General features: G+C 47.8%; 1 protein-coding gene across 1 annotated transcript in view; it reads left to right on the top strand.

Annotated features, from left to right (window-relative positions):
* Positions 1-14,761, top strand: part of LOC130492287 (cell surface hyaluronidase-like) — a 108,744-nt gene that overhangs the window by 73,544 nt on the left and 20,439 nt on the right. Inside the window, exon 21 of the mRNA XM_056866085.1 lies at positions 11,729-11,911. Within this exon, the coding sequence (XP_056722063.1) occupies positions 11,729-11,911 (183 nt within the window). The remainder of the gene's footprint in view (positions 1-11,728; positions 11,912-14,761) is intronic.

Genomic DNA, 14,761 nt, shown 5'->3' with positions numbered 1-14,761 from the left:
GAGTTCTGCGAAGCAGGGGTGCTCACAGAAACTCTTTGCGAGATCTCCGTTGCCCTTTGGGGTTGTCTCCAAGGCAGCATTCGCCTCCAGTTGAATAAATCCATGAAGCAAAGCCAGGGTGAAGAGGAGGAAAGAAAGCAGAAGTAGTGGGAAGGGCACACGGCTTCCCCCACGCGGCTTCGCTGGTCCCCTACTCGCGACTACATATTTCGGAAAACTTACCCTGCATTCTTTTGGCTTTCGGGTTCTGTTCCTTCATGTCAGGATTAAAATTGCCTGCAAAGCCAGGCGAAATGGCTTGTTGAGACTGAATGCTTGTTAAGAGCCTCTTGAGAGGCAAAAACTGCTGAAGAAGGGAGGCGCAGCTGGCATAAAGGCGGGCGGCGAACGTTATGGGCAGGATGTAGAACCACTTGACATAAGCAAGCTCAGAAGAGGTGCCCCTTCCAAGCAAAAGTTAAAAATGAACACATGAAGCTGCCTTATACTGAATCAGACCCTTGGTCCATCAGAGTCAGTATTGTCTACTCAGACCGGCAGTATTGTCTACTCAATATAATGTGTGCCCTAAACAAAGCAAAGAAAATTAAATTAAACAGCTAAACAAGGGTGGCAATATTTAAATTATGAACAATCTGAATATCGGAAGTAGGTTTACCTGCTCCAGGTAGGGAAATACCTGGAGATTTTGGGGGTGAATTCTGAGGAGGGGGGTTTGGAGAGGGGAGGGGCTTCAATGCCATAGAGTCCAATTGCCAAAGCGGCCATTTTCTCCAGGGGAACTGATTTCTGTCGCTTGGAGATCAGTTGTAATAGCTGGAGATCTCCAGCCGCCACCCGGAGGCTGGCAACTTTAATCAGAAGACTATAAAAAACAGAATAAGCCCAGAATAATTTTCTAACAGTTCCTCGGTGGAATAGGCTTCCTCGGGAGGTGGTGAGCTCTCTTTCCCTGGAGGTTTATAAGAAGAGGTTAGATGGCCATCTGTCAGCAATGCTGTTTCTATTACCTTAAGCAGATGATGAGAGGGAGGGCATCTTGGCTATCTTCTGGGCATGGAGGAGGGGTCACTGGGGGTTGGGGGGGGAGGTAGTTGTGAATGTCCTGCATTGTGCAGGGGGTTGGCCTAGATGACCCTGGCCGTCCCTTCCAACTCTGTTTCAGCAAAGTCCCCAGGTGTGGTATTTGTATATGATTTAGATTTAAATCTTAATGGCCAAGTGGAGCCTTTGGGAAACGATGGAGAATGAGTTTGCAGAGGTGTAAGCAAAGAGCTTGATCCCATGAGCATTGGGCATGGAGGCCCAGAGGGAAAAGCTGCAAATAGACTTTACCTGTTGCACAGACCGAGTTCTGCGCGCAGATCAGAAAGGCAAACAGCAGAATAGTCTCTGGCAAAGTGAGCACCCTTGTTGCAAGCAGGCTGCAGATACCAGTCCCGATCGGTGTCTGCCACGCTTGATTCTTATCTTGACCTTCCCCGTTGGTAGCTCTCTGTGGTCGCAACTGGCAGGGAAGGTAGGCGAGATAAGTGTGCAGACTCCCTCTGTCTGGAACCAACAATGGCGATGTTAACCAGAGCCCCCTCCGCCGAGAAGCTTATCTTTGCCGGTTCAATGCGAGTGGAGTTTAGATTAGAACGGAGCAGAACAAAAGACCAGAGAGGGAGAGAGTTAGACAGGCTGTAATTGACTATTCAGCTCAAAACTGCCAATTGGTATGAAGTGCTGGAATGTTTATTGTAAGATGGGGAGGAATGCAGATCTTAAACCACTTAACCCGGCTTTGTTGGCTCGGGCTCGGGATGCTTTAGGGCTATGTCTTGTACTGGACGTTGCGGGAGCGGTGTGGCTGCCACCACAGCGTTGCCTGATCCCCTCCCAGTTGGATCTTGTACTGCCAAGAGAGTCATGCATCTGCCACGTGCTTTCCCTTCCCGCTGCGCCGCTTTTCCACTGGTTCCTGCTTGCAGAGCTACAAAGGTTTGGCATGCGGGGATGTCACATTGCACACCCTGCATCTGACAGCCACTTCCCTGTGGCCTAGTGAACACATGAACACATGAAGCTGCCTTCTACTGAATCAGACCCTTGGTCCATCAAAGTCAGTACTGTCTGCTCAGACCGGCAGCGGCTCTCCAGGGTCTCAGGCAAAGGTCTTTCACATCACCTATTTGCCTAGTCCCTTTAATTGGAGATGCCAAGGATTGAACCTGGGACCTTCTGCATGTCAAGCAGGTGTTCTGCCACTGAGCCATGGCCTATCCCCATGAAGCTTTCTTATACTGAATCAGACCCCTGGTCCATCAAAGTCAGTATTGTCTACTCAGACCGGCAGTGGCTCTCCAGGGTCTAAGGCTGAGGTCTTTCACATCACCTACTTGCCTGGTCCCTTTGACTGGAGATGCCGGGGATTGAACCTGGGACCTTCTACATGCCAAGCAGATGCTCTGCCACTGGGCCATGGGCCTTTCCACATGTGTTATTTTCACCAGTGGTGTGGCCGTACTGTGTTGGCTTTCCCCCCTATTCTTTTCTGCATGCGTTTTGCTCCCTTTAGGGGCACTTTGATTTTTCATAGCTGTCTCTGGTTTTTTTACAAGCTTTGGCCATTAGGTATTTATCGCTTAGCCGCAAATACTGTTCCCACTTTTTTTCTGTGTGGGGTAACATAGGGTTGCCAGCTCTGGGTTGGGAAATACTTGGAGATTTTTGGGGTGGAGCCTGAGAAGGGCGAGGTTGCAGAGGGGAGGGCCTTCAATGCCATAGAGTCCAATTGCCAAAGCATCCATTTTCTCCAAGGGAACGGATCTCTATCGGCTGGAGATCAGTTGTAATAGCAGGAGATATCCAGCCACTACCTGGAGGATCGTGGCAGAATAACAGCAATATGCCAAACAGCCAATATTCATAAAGTGTAGTCACACAAAACAATACGAAATAAATCTACATAAACTGAGCAGCAAGTCCAAGAGAGAGAGAGGACTAATGTCCAATGTCCCGATAGAGCCAGTGGCTCCAAAATTCACTGGAAATGTTGTATGTGCTCCACATAGAAAGCAAGTAGCGATGACTTGTAGAACATCTGGAGCGAGACGAACGTGGTTCCTGTCGTCTGTATGCAGATAAATAACACTACAGGGATTCCGGTTTTTCCACCTGTTTCGATTATGGGAAATCTTCCTCAGGAACAACATGGCCTGCTCACTAGCCTGTTCTCATGTTGTAACTGCATTTCTCTCTTGGACTTGTTGTTCAGTTTATGTAGATTTATTTCGTATTGTTTTGTGTGCCTGCACTTTATAAATATTGGCTGTTTGGCATATTGCTGTTCTTCTTCCACAATTCTTTGTGCAGCAAGCTAACTTGTTCTGTGACTCCCTGGAGGATGGCAACCCCAGAGAGGGGGTATATGATGGCGGGCTCATAAAAGCGCTGCCAACTGCTTTGTTATCTAGCCAGGATCCGACATGTGCCCGGTTGTGCAGAAAAGTGGAGGGTGGGTGAAATTTCTCAGATCCCAGCCTCCACCAAAGAAGGAGTCCTACCCTCAAACCAAGCGACGACATCGGCACTCTCCGGGCGCAGATCCACGGCTAGCTTTTAGCCGATTACGCCCTTCTTTAAGTGTTATTCTTTTCTCCCTTTCTAAGCCCTTAATCACACCTACAATTAAATTCTTTACCAGTGATACGCTCCGGAGGGGGAGCCGGGGTGATCCGACGGGGCTAGAACGAGCCTGTTGCAAACATGCCCGGTTAATAGGATTATTTTATTCCCCCCTTATTCACTCCCTTGTTGTATGCAGAGTCATCTCTGTGTACAGAGAGATTAGAGGAATGGTAAATAAGGAGGCCGATGAAAAAAATGGTTGGCAGGCCCTTGAGATATTAGCAGCTGAATGCTATTATGCAATTAGTAGGATGCCAATTCAGCTGCAAAGTTTTTTTTTGGGGGGGGGGGTTTCTACTTAAATGACCTCCAAAGAATAAAGTCATTTCTGTTGTAGGGATTAAGGGGGATGGTATTTAGGGTCAGGGATTTCTACTGGGGAGTTTTCAGCGCCTTCCCACGCCGTGCCTGATTGGCCGAGCTGCTTTCGTAATCTCGGGCTTACCCAGCTTGAAAACGGTCAAGCCACGCTGCCCAGCATTCTTTGGAGGAAACCAGGCCAAGGAAGTGAACACGTGAAGCTGCCTTATACTGAATCAGACCCTCGGTCCATCAAAGTCAGTCTTGTCTACGCAGACCGGCAGCGGCTCTCCAGGGTCTCCGCCAGAGGTCTTTCACATCACTTCCTTGCCTGGTCCCTTTAACTGGAGATGCCGGGGATTGAACCTGGGACCTTCTGCATGCCAAGCAGATGCTCTGCCACTGAGCCACAGCCCCTCCCCGAAGAGCAGAGTGCAGAGGATAGGAATTATATGTAAAGCCGTCCATCACATTTCACATGAACACATTAAGCTGCCTTATACTGAATCAGACCCTTGGTCCATCAAAGTCAGTATTGTCTACTCAGACCGGCAGCGGCTGTCCAGGGTCTCAGGCAGAGGTCTTTCACATCACCTACTTGCCTAGTTCCTTTAACTGGAGATGCCGGGGACTGAACCTGGGACCTTCTGCATGCCAAGCAGATGCTCTACCACAGAGCCACAGCCACTCTCCATGGTTCTCCAGAGTCTCAGGCAGAGGTCTTTCCCATCACCTACTTGCCTGGTCCCTTTAACTGGAGATGTCGGGGATTGAACCTGGGACCTTCTGCATGCAAAGTAGATGCTCTACCACTGAGCCACATCCCCTTTGTGGTATGAACACACAAGAATACAGACTAAGTTGGTCGATTGGTCATTCATTGTCAGTGTTATCTACTCCACGGTCTTAGGTCTTCCACATCACCTACTACCTGCTCCTTTTAACTGGAGATGTCGGCAGTTTACTTTGTAGGGCCTTTTGCCTGAAAAGCACATGCTCTAGCACTGTCCCTGAATGAAGCTGCTTTCTATGGAGTCGGATCCTTGGTTTATCGAGGCCAGTATTGTCTACTTTGACTGGCGGCAGCCCTCCAGGGTTTCTGGTGGAGGCCTTTCCCACTGCGTACTCCCTGTTCCCTTTAAGTGGAGATGCTGGGGGTCGAACCTGGGACCTTCTGTGTGCCAAGCAGATGACGTACCTCTGAGCCGCCCAAAAATAATTGTATGTTTGTAGCATGGCTGCCCTTACCTGGATAGCCCAGGCTAGCCCGATCTCATGAGATCTCGGAAACTAGGTAGGGTTGGCCCTGGTTAGTAATTGGATGGGAGACCTCCAAGGAAGTCCAGGGTTGCTATGCTGAGGCAGGCAATGGGAAACCACCTCAGTTAGTCTCTTGCCTTGAAAACCCTACAGCAGGGGTGGGGAACGTCAGGCCTGGGGGCCATTTAAGGCCCATGAAATCATTTGTTCTGGCCCTCCGTGGGTCCTGGCAGACCTCTAGCTTAGAAGGATCTAAGACTGGCGATCCACCCCTTCCCACAGATAGGAATAGTCTCTATTCAAGGCAGATGTGCATTTGCTTTGCCGAGAAAAGGAAACTCCCCCCCCCCCCTTGAAGAAGAGTCATTAGCTATGGAGCTGCTAGGACCGCCCAAGAATATAGCAGGCTAATTTTTAAGTTGATAATTTTGTATGGCCCGTGAATGATACTATAAATATCCAAATGGTCCTTGGCAGAAATAAGGTTCCCCACTCCTGCCGTACGGGGTCTTCATAGTTCAGCTGGGACTTGATGGTATTTTCCACCACCACCGTTGCAGCTATGTCACAGTGTACATACCATGCATGCTGCTGGTTCTTACAGTCTCTGGGGCAGCTGTATTCTGCGTCCCGTTTCCTACGTCTTACCGCGTGTCTTCTCCGTTAATCTGATCTGCTCGCCAACTGCTCGGGAGAACTTAAAAAAAAAAACAACCATTCCACCAGGTGCATGTTTTTGCTTTAACTTGAGAGCGCCAAGACTACAAATGTCAACTGTGCAATTATTTTTTTAAAAAAGAGAGAGACACCCACAAAACAGCCATTGGTTCGGTTTCATCAGCCATTGCCAAGCGGACGTAGCAAGAGCTAAATCAATTCATTTTTGCAAACGGGCAGTGGGGGGATTCAAAAGCACCCCGTGCGGCCACCTAACAGATATTTAACAGGTGAGGCTTTCCCTCCCCTGGAAATAAGTGGTGGGGAACAGTCTTTACCTGCTAAATATCTGCTTGTCAAGATGCAGTCTTCCCACCCAAACAAGCCTCTGCTCTGGAGAAGCCCTCTAAATCTATTAGACCAGCGTTCCCAACCTTTTTTTGACCAGGGACCACTAGGACTTTTTTGTTCGGTGCAGGACCCCAAGGTTCAAAATAAAAATTCAGAGAATTTGAAAATAAACTTTAATCATAACTGTTAGTTAAACATTAAACTTAGAATAATATTTGAATATGTTTTTAATAATAGAGAACTTTTAATTGAAAATATTAATTTATTATGGGTTTATAACTTTGTTTTGCGGACCTTAATTTAGTTCTCGCGGACCCCTGGGGGTCCGTGGACCCCCGGTTGGGAACCAGTGTATTAGACGATTCAAACGCAAAGCACGCCGAGTTGAGTTATTGGCCACCTACGTTCACAAATAAATGGAGGTGAGCTGACGTGAATTTGGAAATGCTCGGAGTCCAGATGTACAAATTACAGGCTGCATTAGCAACGGAGCGGCGCGCAAGCCCGTTCCTTCGAGATCTGCTCGGTTTCCTGGGTTTCCCATCGTGCTGTCGGGTAGATCAACAAACCCATCATATTTTACAAGGCAGCAGAAAAGGACAGGCTGTTCTGGATTTCCAACGCCAACTTCTGATTTTGGTTTCCTCTCCGCTGCTCTTTTACCAATTGCAGCCGGAGAGTGCCCTCTGGATTTTGAAGCAACGCCACTGGTGAATTACGGCCGGCAGGGAAACTTGCAAGGAGAGCTTTGGTCTAGCAATACCTAAGGAAATCCCACCGGAGGAACTGTGCATGGTCTTTTCTGAAGATGTCACCATTCCACCGCTTTCTCCTCTCTTTCAAGAGCTGCCTGTTTTGTTTTTAACGTTTTTCTTACGTTCGTTGTGTTCCCCGAAGACGCAGCTATCAAAATATTGTCTCCATTGTAGGACATTAGGCAATTTTTTTTAATCACTGGTTCCCAACCAAGGGTCCGTGGACCCCCAGGGGCCCGCGAGAACTAAATTAAGGCCCGCGAAACAAAGTTATAAACCCATAATAAATTAATATTTTCAATTAAAAGTTCTCTATTATAAAATATATATATTCAAATATTATTCTAAGTTTAATGTTTAACTAACAGTTATGATTAAAGTTTATTTTCAAATTCTCTGAATTTTTATTTTGAACCTTGGGGTCCCTGAACCGAACAAAAAGGTCCCAGTGGTCCCTGGTCAAAAAAAGGTTGGGAACCACTGGTTTAGATATTTAACCTCAACTTTTCTCCCTGCTGGGGACCAAAGGCGGCTTCCAAAATTGTACTCCCCTCTTTTTTAATCCTTACAATAACATTGCAAGGTAGGTTAGGCTGAGAGGGACTAGTCCGAGGTCACTCTTTGATGGGATCGTGCGGATTTGAACCTGGGCCTCCCAGATAGGGTTGTCAACCTCCAGGTGGTGGCTGGAGATCTCCCGCTATTAAAACGGATCTCCAGGCGACAGAGATCAGCTCCCTTGGAGATTATGGCCGCTTTGGCCATTGGATTCTATGGCATTGGGAAAGTCCCTCCCTTCCCCCAAACTCCGCCCTCCTCAGGCTCCACCCCCAGAACGTCCAGGTAATTCCTAACCTGGAGCTGGCAACCCAACTCCCAGATACTAGTCTGACTTTCTGACCACTTCACCACACTGGCTTTGTAGTGTGAGCATGTCATGAATGACACCATCTTCAAGGGGGGAAAAAACATTAGAAGTAAAATTTGTAGCAGGAGTAGGAATAGGATATAGCAGAATAGCTGAATGAAGAGTCCCAAGAGTATCCAGACACTTCCTAGCAATACAAGCACAGCAAACCATTTGCCAAAACAGATGGAGGAGAGGGACGCAGAAAAGAGAATTTTGAAACCCATCCTGCCTTTGCGTTTTGCTTTGCATGCCTCATGTTGGCGGAGGCGGCAGTGTTGCGTGGCTCCCCTCCCCAAGCCCCACATATGCTCAGAGAACGCCTGCGCAAAAATGGAAAGGTTGGCAGGGTTAAGTAAAATGTATTTGCGTGTGGCCGTAGGTCTTCCCAAAACATCATCCAAACAGTAGCATATTATAAATCACTGGTTCCCAACCAGGGGTCCATGGACCCCCAGGGCTCCGCGAGAACTAAATTAAGGTCCGCGAAACAAAGTTCTAAACCCATAATAAATTAATATTTTCAATTAAAAGTTCTCTATTATTAAATATATATATTCAAATATTATTCTAAGTTTAGTGTTTAACTAACAGTTATGATTAAAGTTTATTTTCAAATTCTCGGAATTTTTATTTTGAACCTTGGGGTCCCTGCACCGAACAAAAAAGTCCTAGTGGTCCCTGGTCAAAAAAAGGTTGGGAACCACTGTTATAAATGAAAAGAAACGTAAAGAGGAAAATAAAATCTGGAAGGATTCATATTGATATGAACCACCCCAAACAATATCATTTATGGAACTCTGTTCTAGAGCTATCTGCCTTAAGCCTTATTTTCCTTGCTGCCAGAGCAAGCAATGGTGTTCTATGAGATATATACTAATTAAAGTCAGACAACAAGAATGTGATTTTCTCCTTTTCAGAGTGGAGGTTTTGTACCTGCTAGTACCCCATCAAGAGACATAAAAAATAAAAATTTATTTATAAAATTTATTTATATATATAAAAAAAGAGAGAGATGTAACCCTGGGCTGTGCATAGATAGGGTTACCAACCACCAGGTAATAGCTGGAGATCTCCTGCTATTACAACTGATCTCCAGCCGATAGAGATCAGTTCCTCTGGAGGAAAACGGCCGCTTTGGCCATTGGACTCTACGGCATTGAAGTCCCTCCCCTCCCCAAAACCCGCCCTCCTCAGGCTCTGCCCCCCCCAAAATCTCCCGAAGAGGGACCTGGTAACCCTACACATAGAGTGGACAGAAAAGTAAATAATGGGGTAAATCCCCCTGCACGTGGGTATTGCAGATACACAAGCGCTGAAATTTTGGCAAAATATACAGGCTGGAGGTAAGACTTCATTTATAAAAACAAGCAAATCGGGTTGTTTTTTTTTAATCCGTTCTCAAGTATTGACAAGGGCGTAAGAGACACGCTGCGTCTTCTGTACCCGTACTGCATCCAGCAAACTTAAACGGGAGGGTAAATTGAGGGTAAATAGGGAATCCGACCTAATGCGGCTTTAATCTCCATGTTTGTTTTTTAAATCTGGGGAGTTGTTTTAATCTCTGCATCTCTCTGTGTTTAATCCTTCTTTTTAATTTGTGTTGGCTATTTTTTCCCCAAACGACCTTGCATTTTGGTTATTTCCCACCCACCCCTTGTTGATCAACTTTTGGTTGTTGTCTTTGCAACTTGATGCTAGCTGCCTGGAGTCTTAAAGAGAGAAGGTGGGATTATGAGCGTTAGAAATAAAATAAAACCGAAGCCCCAACACAGCCAAAGATATCCACATGCAGAAGCCAGCGTGGTGTAGTGGTTAAGAGCGGTGGTTTGGAGCGATGGATTCTGATCCGGAGAACCGGGTTTGATTCCCCCCCCCCCCGCTCCTCCACATGAGCGGCGGAGGCTGATCTGGTGAACTGGATTTGTTTCCCCGCTCCTGCACATGAAACCAGCTGGGTGACCTTGGGCTAGTCACAGCTCTCTTAGAGCTCTCTCAGCTCCACCTACTTCACAGGGTGTCTGTTGTGGGGAGGGGAATGGAAGGTGATTGTAAAGCCGGATTGATTCTCCCTTAAGTGGTAGAGAAAGTCGGCATATAAAAAACAACTCTTCTTCATCTTCTTCATCTTCCTCTTCTTCTTCCTCCTCTTCCTCCTCCTCTTCTTCTTCATTTTCCTCATCTTCCTCTTCTTCCTCCTCCTCCTCTTCTTCATTTTCTTCATCTTCTTCATCTGTCTCTTCTTCCTCCTCCTCTTCTTCTTCCTCTTCTTCTTCATCATCATCTTCTTCATCAACTTCTTCTTCATCATCATCATATGGGGAGGGGCTAGGTTTTGCTCTGGTCTTTCAGGAACTCCCTATGGTTGAACTGCAGTTTCTTGTTTGATTATTTTTGCAGCAGCAGTTGGCTCCTAAATGATCGCCGGTTCTGTTCCACGGACGCACAATTCCTCCCGCCCCACCCTCTTTCTCCCCCCCCCCAATCGTTGCATCTCTTGTGAGAGGGGTCAGCTTTTTTTTTTTCCTGGCCAGTTTCTTCTGCCCTCAACAGCTGCGCGAACTCACTCTGCACGCCTTCACACTTTGCTACTGTCCTGGCAACATCTCTACCGATTGGACTTCAGCCTGTCCTACAGCTGCTAAAAAAAGTGGGACATGGCCTTTGCAAAAGGGAGGGGGTGAACGGTATCTTTGGCGGGTGCAAAAGTGAGGTTGGAAGCGTAGGACAAATATTTCCCCCCCCCTGTTGAGATCTCTAGCCTTGGGGCAGTGGTTAGCATGTCCTATTTTGTAGGGTAATTTGTTTGGAATGTTTGGCTACATATTCTTTTTCTGTAATTTGTGTCGTGCCAGTGAATCAAACCTATATGATCTCTGTTTCCCTCCGCGGCGGGGTTATGTTAGAACGCCTTGGGTTGTTTACGAGGTTTTTTTTTTACTGTACAAGTAATGAGAAGAAAAAAAACACACCTGTCGATGAAAATGAGAGGTGTGTCCATAAAGCCGGCCGGGGCAAGCAAGTTGGTTTGAAGTTTCTACCCAGAGGGTTTGGTTTCAGTGCTACCCAGCCCAACACCTACACCCATCTCGCAAGGTAACTCCCAAGTTGTTGTGGTTGTGAAACATGGAAAATTTTCACAGAGAGCCAGGCCAGCATTTTACTTACTTAGAAAATATTTGTGCTGCCTCTCCAGACTTGCAAAGCTGAGGATTTGTTGAAATGATGCTGTTCCCCTCATGGTTTACCAGTTGCTTGCCCACAATAGGTAACCTCCTGTCCCCATGCATCACCTCCTGTGTTTGCGGGAGAAAAATATGGGGGCTGACATCACGGCATCCGCAACGCTCTAGGAATGTCCCCACATAGTGATAGTATCTACCGTAGCCTTTAAGAAGAGGCTAGATGGCCATCTGTCAGCAATGCTGATTCTATAACCTTAGGCTGATCATGAGAGGGAGGGCACCTTGGCCATCTTCTGGGCATGAAGTAGGGGTTACTGGAAGTGTGTGGGGGAGGTAGTTGTGAATTTCCTGCATTGTGCCGGGGGTTGGACTAGATGATCCTGGTGGTCCCTTCCAACTACATGATTCTATGATTGGGGGAAGTCCTACAGTGCTGGGGACACTGTGATGTTATTCCCCAAATATCCAGGAATTCCCAACCTAAAGTTGGCAATCCTGTGTATTTGTGTGTGTGTTAAGTGCTGTCAAGTCACTTCCAACTTATGGCGACCCTACAAATCAGTGGTTTGAGTCTCCCTTAAGTGGTAGAGAAAGTCGGCATATCAAAACCAACTCTTCTTCTTCCTTTCTTCCACCAACAGGGGAGACTGGCTGCACGTTGCCCTCTGCTACCCGAAGGGAACAGTTTTCAGCGTTGTGGGGGATCTTTACCAGCGACAGACAGGGAGAGCGCACAGTGTGAAACGCTACGCAGCCGCCTCTTCCCGCCACAGCATGCTGAACGGGGCTGGTGAACGGCGCTTTTATTTCGACACCACAACAGGGTAAGTAAATACTCTGTAGTGAGCACCTTCATGTTGACTACCGGGGTTGCCAGTGGATCACCCACACCTGTGTTGTATACACCTTTCTGTCTCAGAATATAGAAAGGCAGCGTGGTGCAGTGGTGGAAGTGTCGGAGTAGTAGAAGAAGAAGAGTTGTTTTTTATATGCCGACTTTCTCTACCACTTAAGGAAGAATCAAACCGGTTTACAATCACCTTCCCTTCCCCTCCCCACAACAGACACCCTGTGAGGTGGGTGGGGCTGAGAGAGTGTGACTAGCCCAAGGTCACCCAGCTGGCTTCATGTGTAGGAGCGGGGAAACCAACCCAGTTCACCAGATTAGCCTCCGCCGCTCATGTGGAGGAGCGGGGAATCAAACCCGGTTCTCAAGATCAGAGTCCACCGCTCCAAACCACCGCTCTGAACCGCTACACCACGCTGGCTCTCTGACCAAGGAACAGGTTCAGAGCTCCACTCTGCCAAAAAAAAGCTACCAGGTGACCTTGGGAGGTCACTCTTTCGCTTCACCTAACCTACCTCGCAGGGTTGTCACAGGGAAGGGAGAACTATGGTCTTTTATGCACGGCAGTTTCCCTCGCAGTCACCCTTTGTGTTGATGATGCATGCCGTTTCCGACGGTCAGAGGTCGCCTCGCTCTCCCCCTGCATTTCCCCGTGTTTTGCCTGCATTTTCGAATTAGAGATTACACAAGTCCCTGAAAACGCAGGCAAAAAGCGGGTAAATGCAGCGGGAGAGCGAGGCGAACTCTGACCATCGGAAACAGCCATGCATAAAAGGCCTATGAATCCTATCCCGCACTCCTTGGATGAAGGGCAGGATAAAAGCGCTGTCTATTTAAGATGTTTACGCTTCTAGGCTAGACCACATGAGCACACATGAACACATGAAGCTGCCTTGTACTGAATCAGACCCTCGGTCCATCAAAGTCAGTATTGTCTACTCAGACCGGCAGCGGCTCTCCAGGGTCTCAGGCAGAGAAACGTCTTTCACATCACCTTCTTGCCTAGTCCCTTTAACTGGAGATGCCGGGGATTGAACCTGGGACCATCTGCATGCCAAGCAGATGCTCTACCACTGAGCCACAGCCCCTTCCCAGTTGATTTACCCTTAGGGTATGGAAGGGTCTCAGGCAGGGGTCTTTCACATCACCTACTTGCCTGGTCCCTTTAACTGGAGATGCCGGGGATTGGACCTGGGACCTTCCGCATGCCAATGCAGATGCTCTACCACTGAGCCACGGCCTTCTAGTAAGTTCCCCTTCTATACCCTTGCTCTGGACCCTAGAGAAGACCTTATGCTCGGTTTCTCTGCATCACACATGCCCTGATCCTGAACCCCTTGGACACATGGGGGTGCTGACAAAAGCCCTGCACAGATAACCTATTTCCCCCCCTCTTCGAGCTTTTTTGGGAGCTTTTTGGGAGCTTTTTTTTTGCATGTGCGTGTCCCCACTACCCTGCTAGTCTTCGTTTTGTTTTTAACAGTCCTTCCTTCGCTATTTTGGGTCAGCCACGCTTTCACTCCCTGGCTCCGTTGCAAACTTCTGGTCTTCTCGCAGTGCGCACAATTTTAAAAGCTTACTAATAATAGCACCAGCTGTACATGTTTGTCCACAGTAGAAAGCACGTGTTTCTAGTTAAGGACAAAAGAAAAAAACAGAGAAACGGCTAACTGAAGAATGGGAGACAGAGGAATCGCCGGCTAAACTATTTGGGGGTGGGGGATGTACGCTGTGTACCAATGCACGTCTCCCCCGTTGCCTAACCCTGGCCGCAGAGCTGCATCCCATCAATAAATGTCAGTCTTTGCACTAAAATTAGAATCTCGTTCGGGATCCAGGCTTCGCAAGTGACCCGTCAGATCTTAGATCGAGTGGTGCAGGAGGAGGACGCGGGACCTTGCACTCTTCACAGCAGGATTGGGAAGACGCACAAACTGTTATTCTCAAACTATGTAAACAGGTTGTGTACCGGCGTGCCGTTCTCGTTTTGGCGCATCTCTTAGCTGAGTTACTCTCTGAATACTGAACATAAGGATTTGATTTTGGGGGTGGGGGGTTGTTTTTCTGGCTCTGACCTCAATCGAATTCCAGGGTTCAGCATGTCTGCTGTTCGGCAAAGGTCTGCGGTTGTTTTTAAACCACCCAGCTGAGCAGGGGAGATGCTTGTAGCTTATGTCAAGTTCCATTTTGCCGGTATAACGGCACGACGATATAGTACGCACAAGCCGCCGGAGGTCACGGGCTCTGATCCGGCCCCTTCTCTGAACTTACCAGGCAGCCGTAGGCAAGGCCCTCTTGATTTCCCATTTGCCAAAAAGGAATGATGCCACCGGTCTTCTGTGCAGGGCTGTTGTATGTGGAGTGCTTAGAACATTCCGCAGGGCAAAATGTTTGCTCTCTGTGTGTCAGATCTTCAAGGTGAACATAAGAACATAAGAAAAGCCATGCTGGGTCAGACCCAGGCCCACCAAGTCCAGCAGTCTGTTCACACAGTGGCCAACCAGGTGCCTCTAGGAAGCCCACAAGCAAGACGACTGCAGCAGCACCATCCTACCTGTGTTCCACAGCACCTAATATAATAGGCATGCTCCTCTGATCCTGGAGAGAATAGGTATGCATCATGACTAGTATCCATTTTGACTAGCAGCCATGGATAGCCCTCTGCTCCATGCACATGTCCACTCCCCTCTTAAAGCCCTAGAATATTGGGTTTATTTAGTTTGGAGAAGAGAAGGTTGAGGGGAGACATGATAGCCATGTTTAAATATTTGAAGGGATGTCATGTTGATAAGGGAACTAGCTTGTTCTCTGTTGCTCCAGAGACTAG

The sequence above is a fragment of the Euleptes europaea genome, chromosome 20 (genome assembly GCF_029931775.1).
Source record: "Euleptes europaea isolate rEulEur1 chromosome 20, rEulEur1.hap1, whole genome shotgun sequence".
NCBI lineage: Eukaryota > Metazoa > Chordata > Lepidosauria > Squamata > Sphaerodactylidae > Euleptes > Euleptes europaea.
The sequence above is the reverse complement of the archived record's forward strand: the minus strand, read 5'-3'. Positions and strand labels throughout refer to the sequence as shown.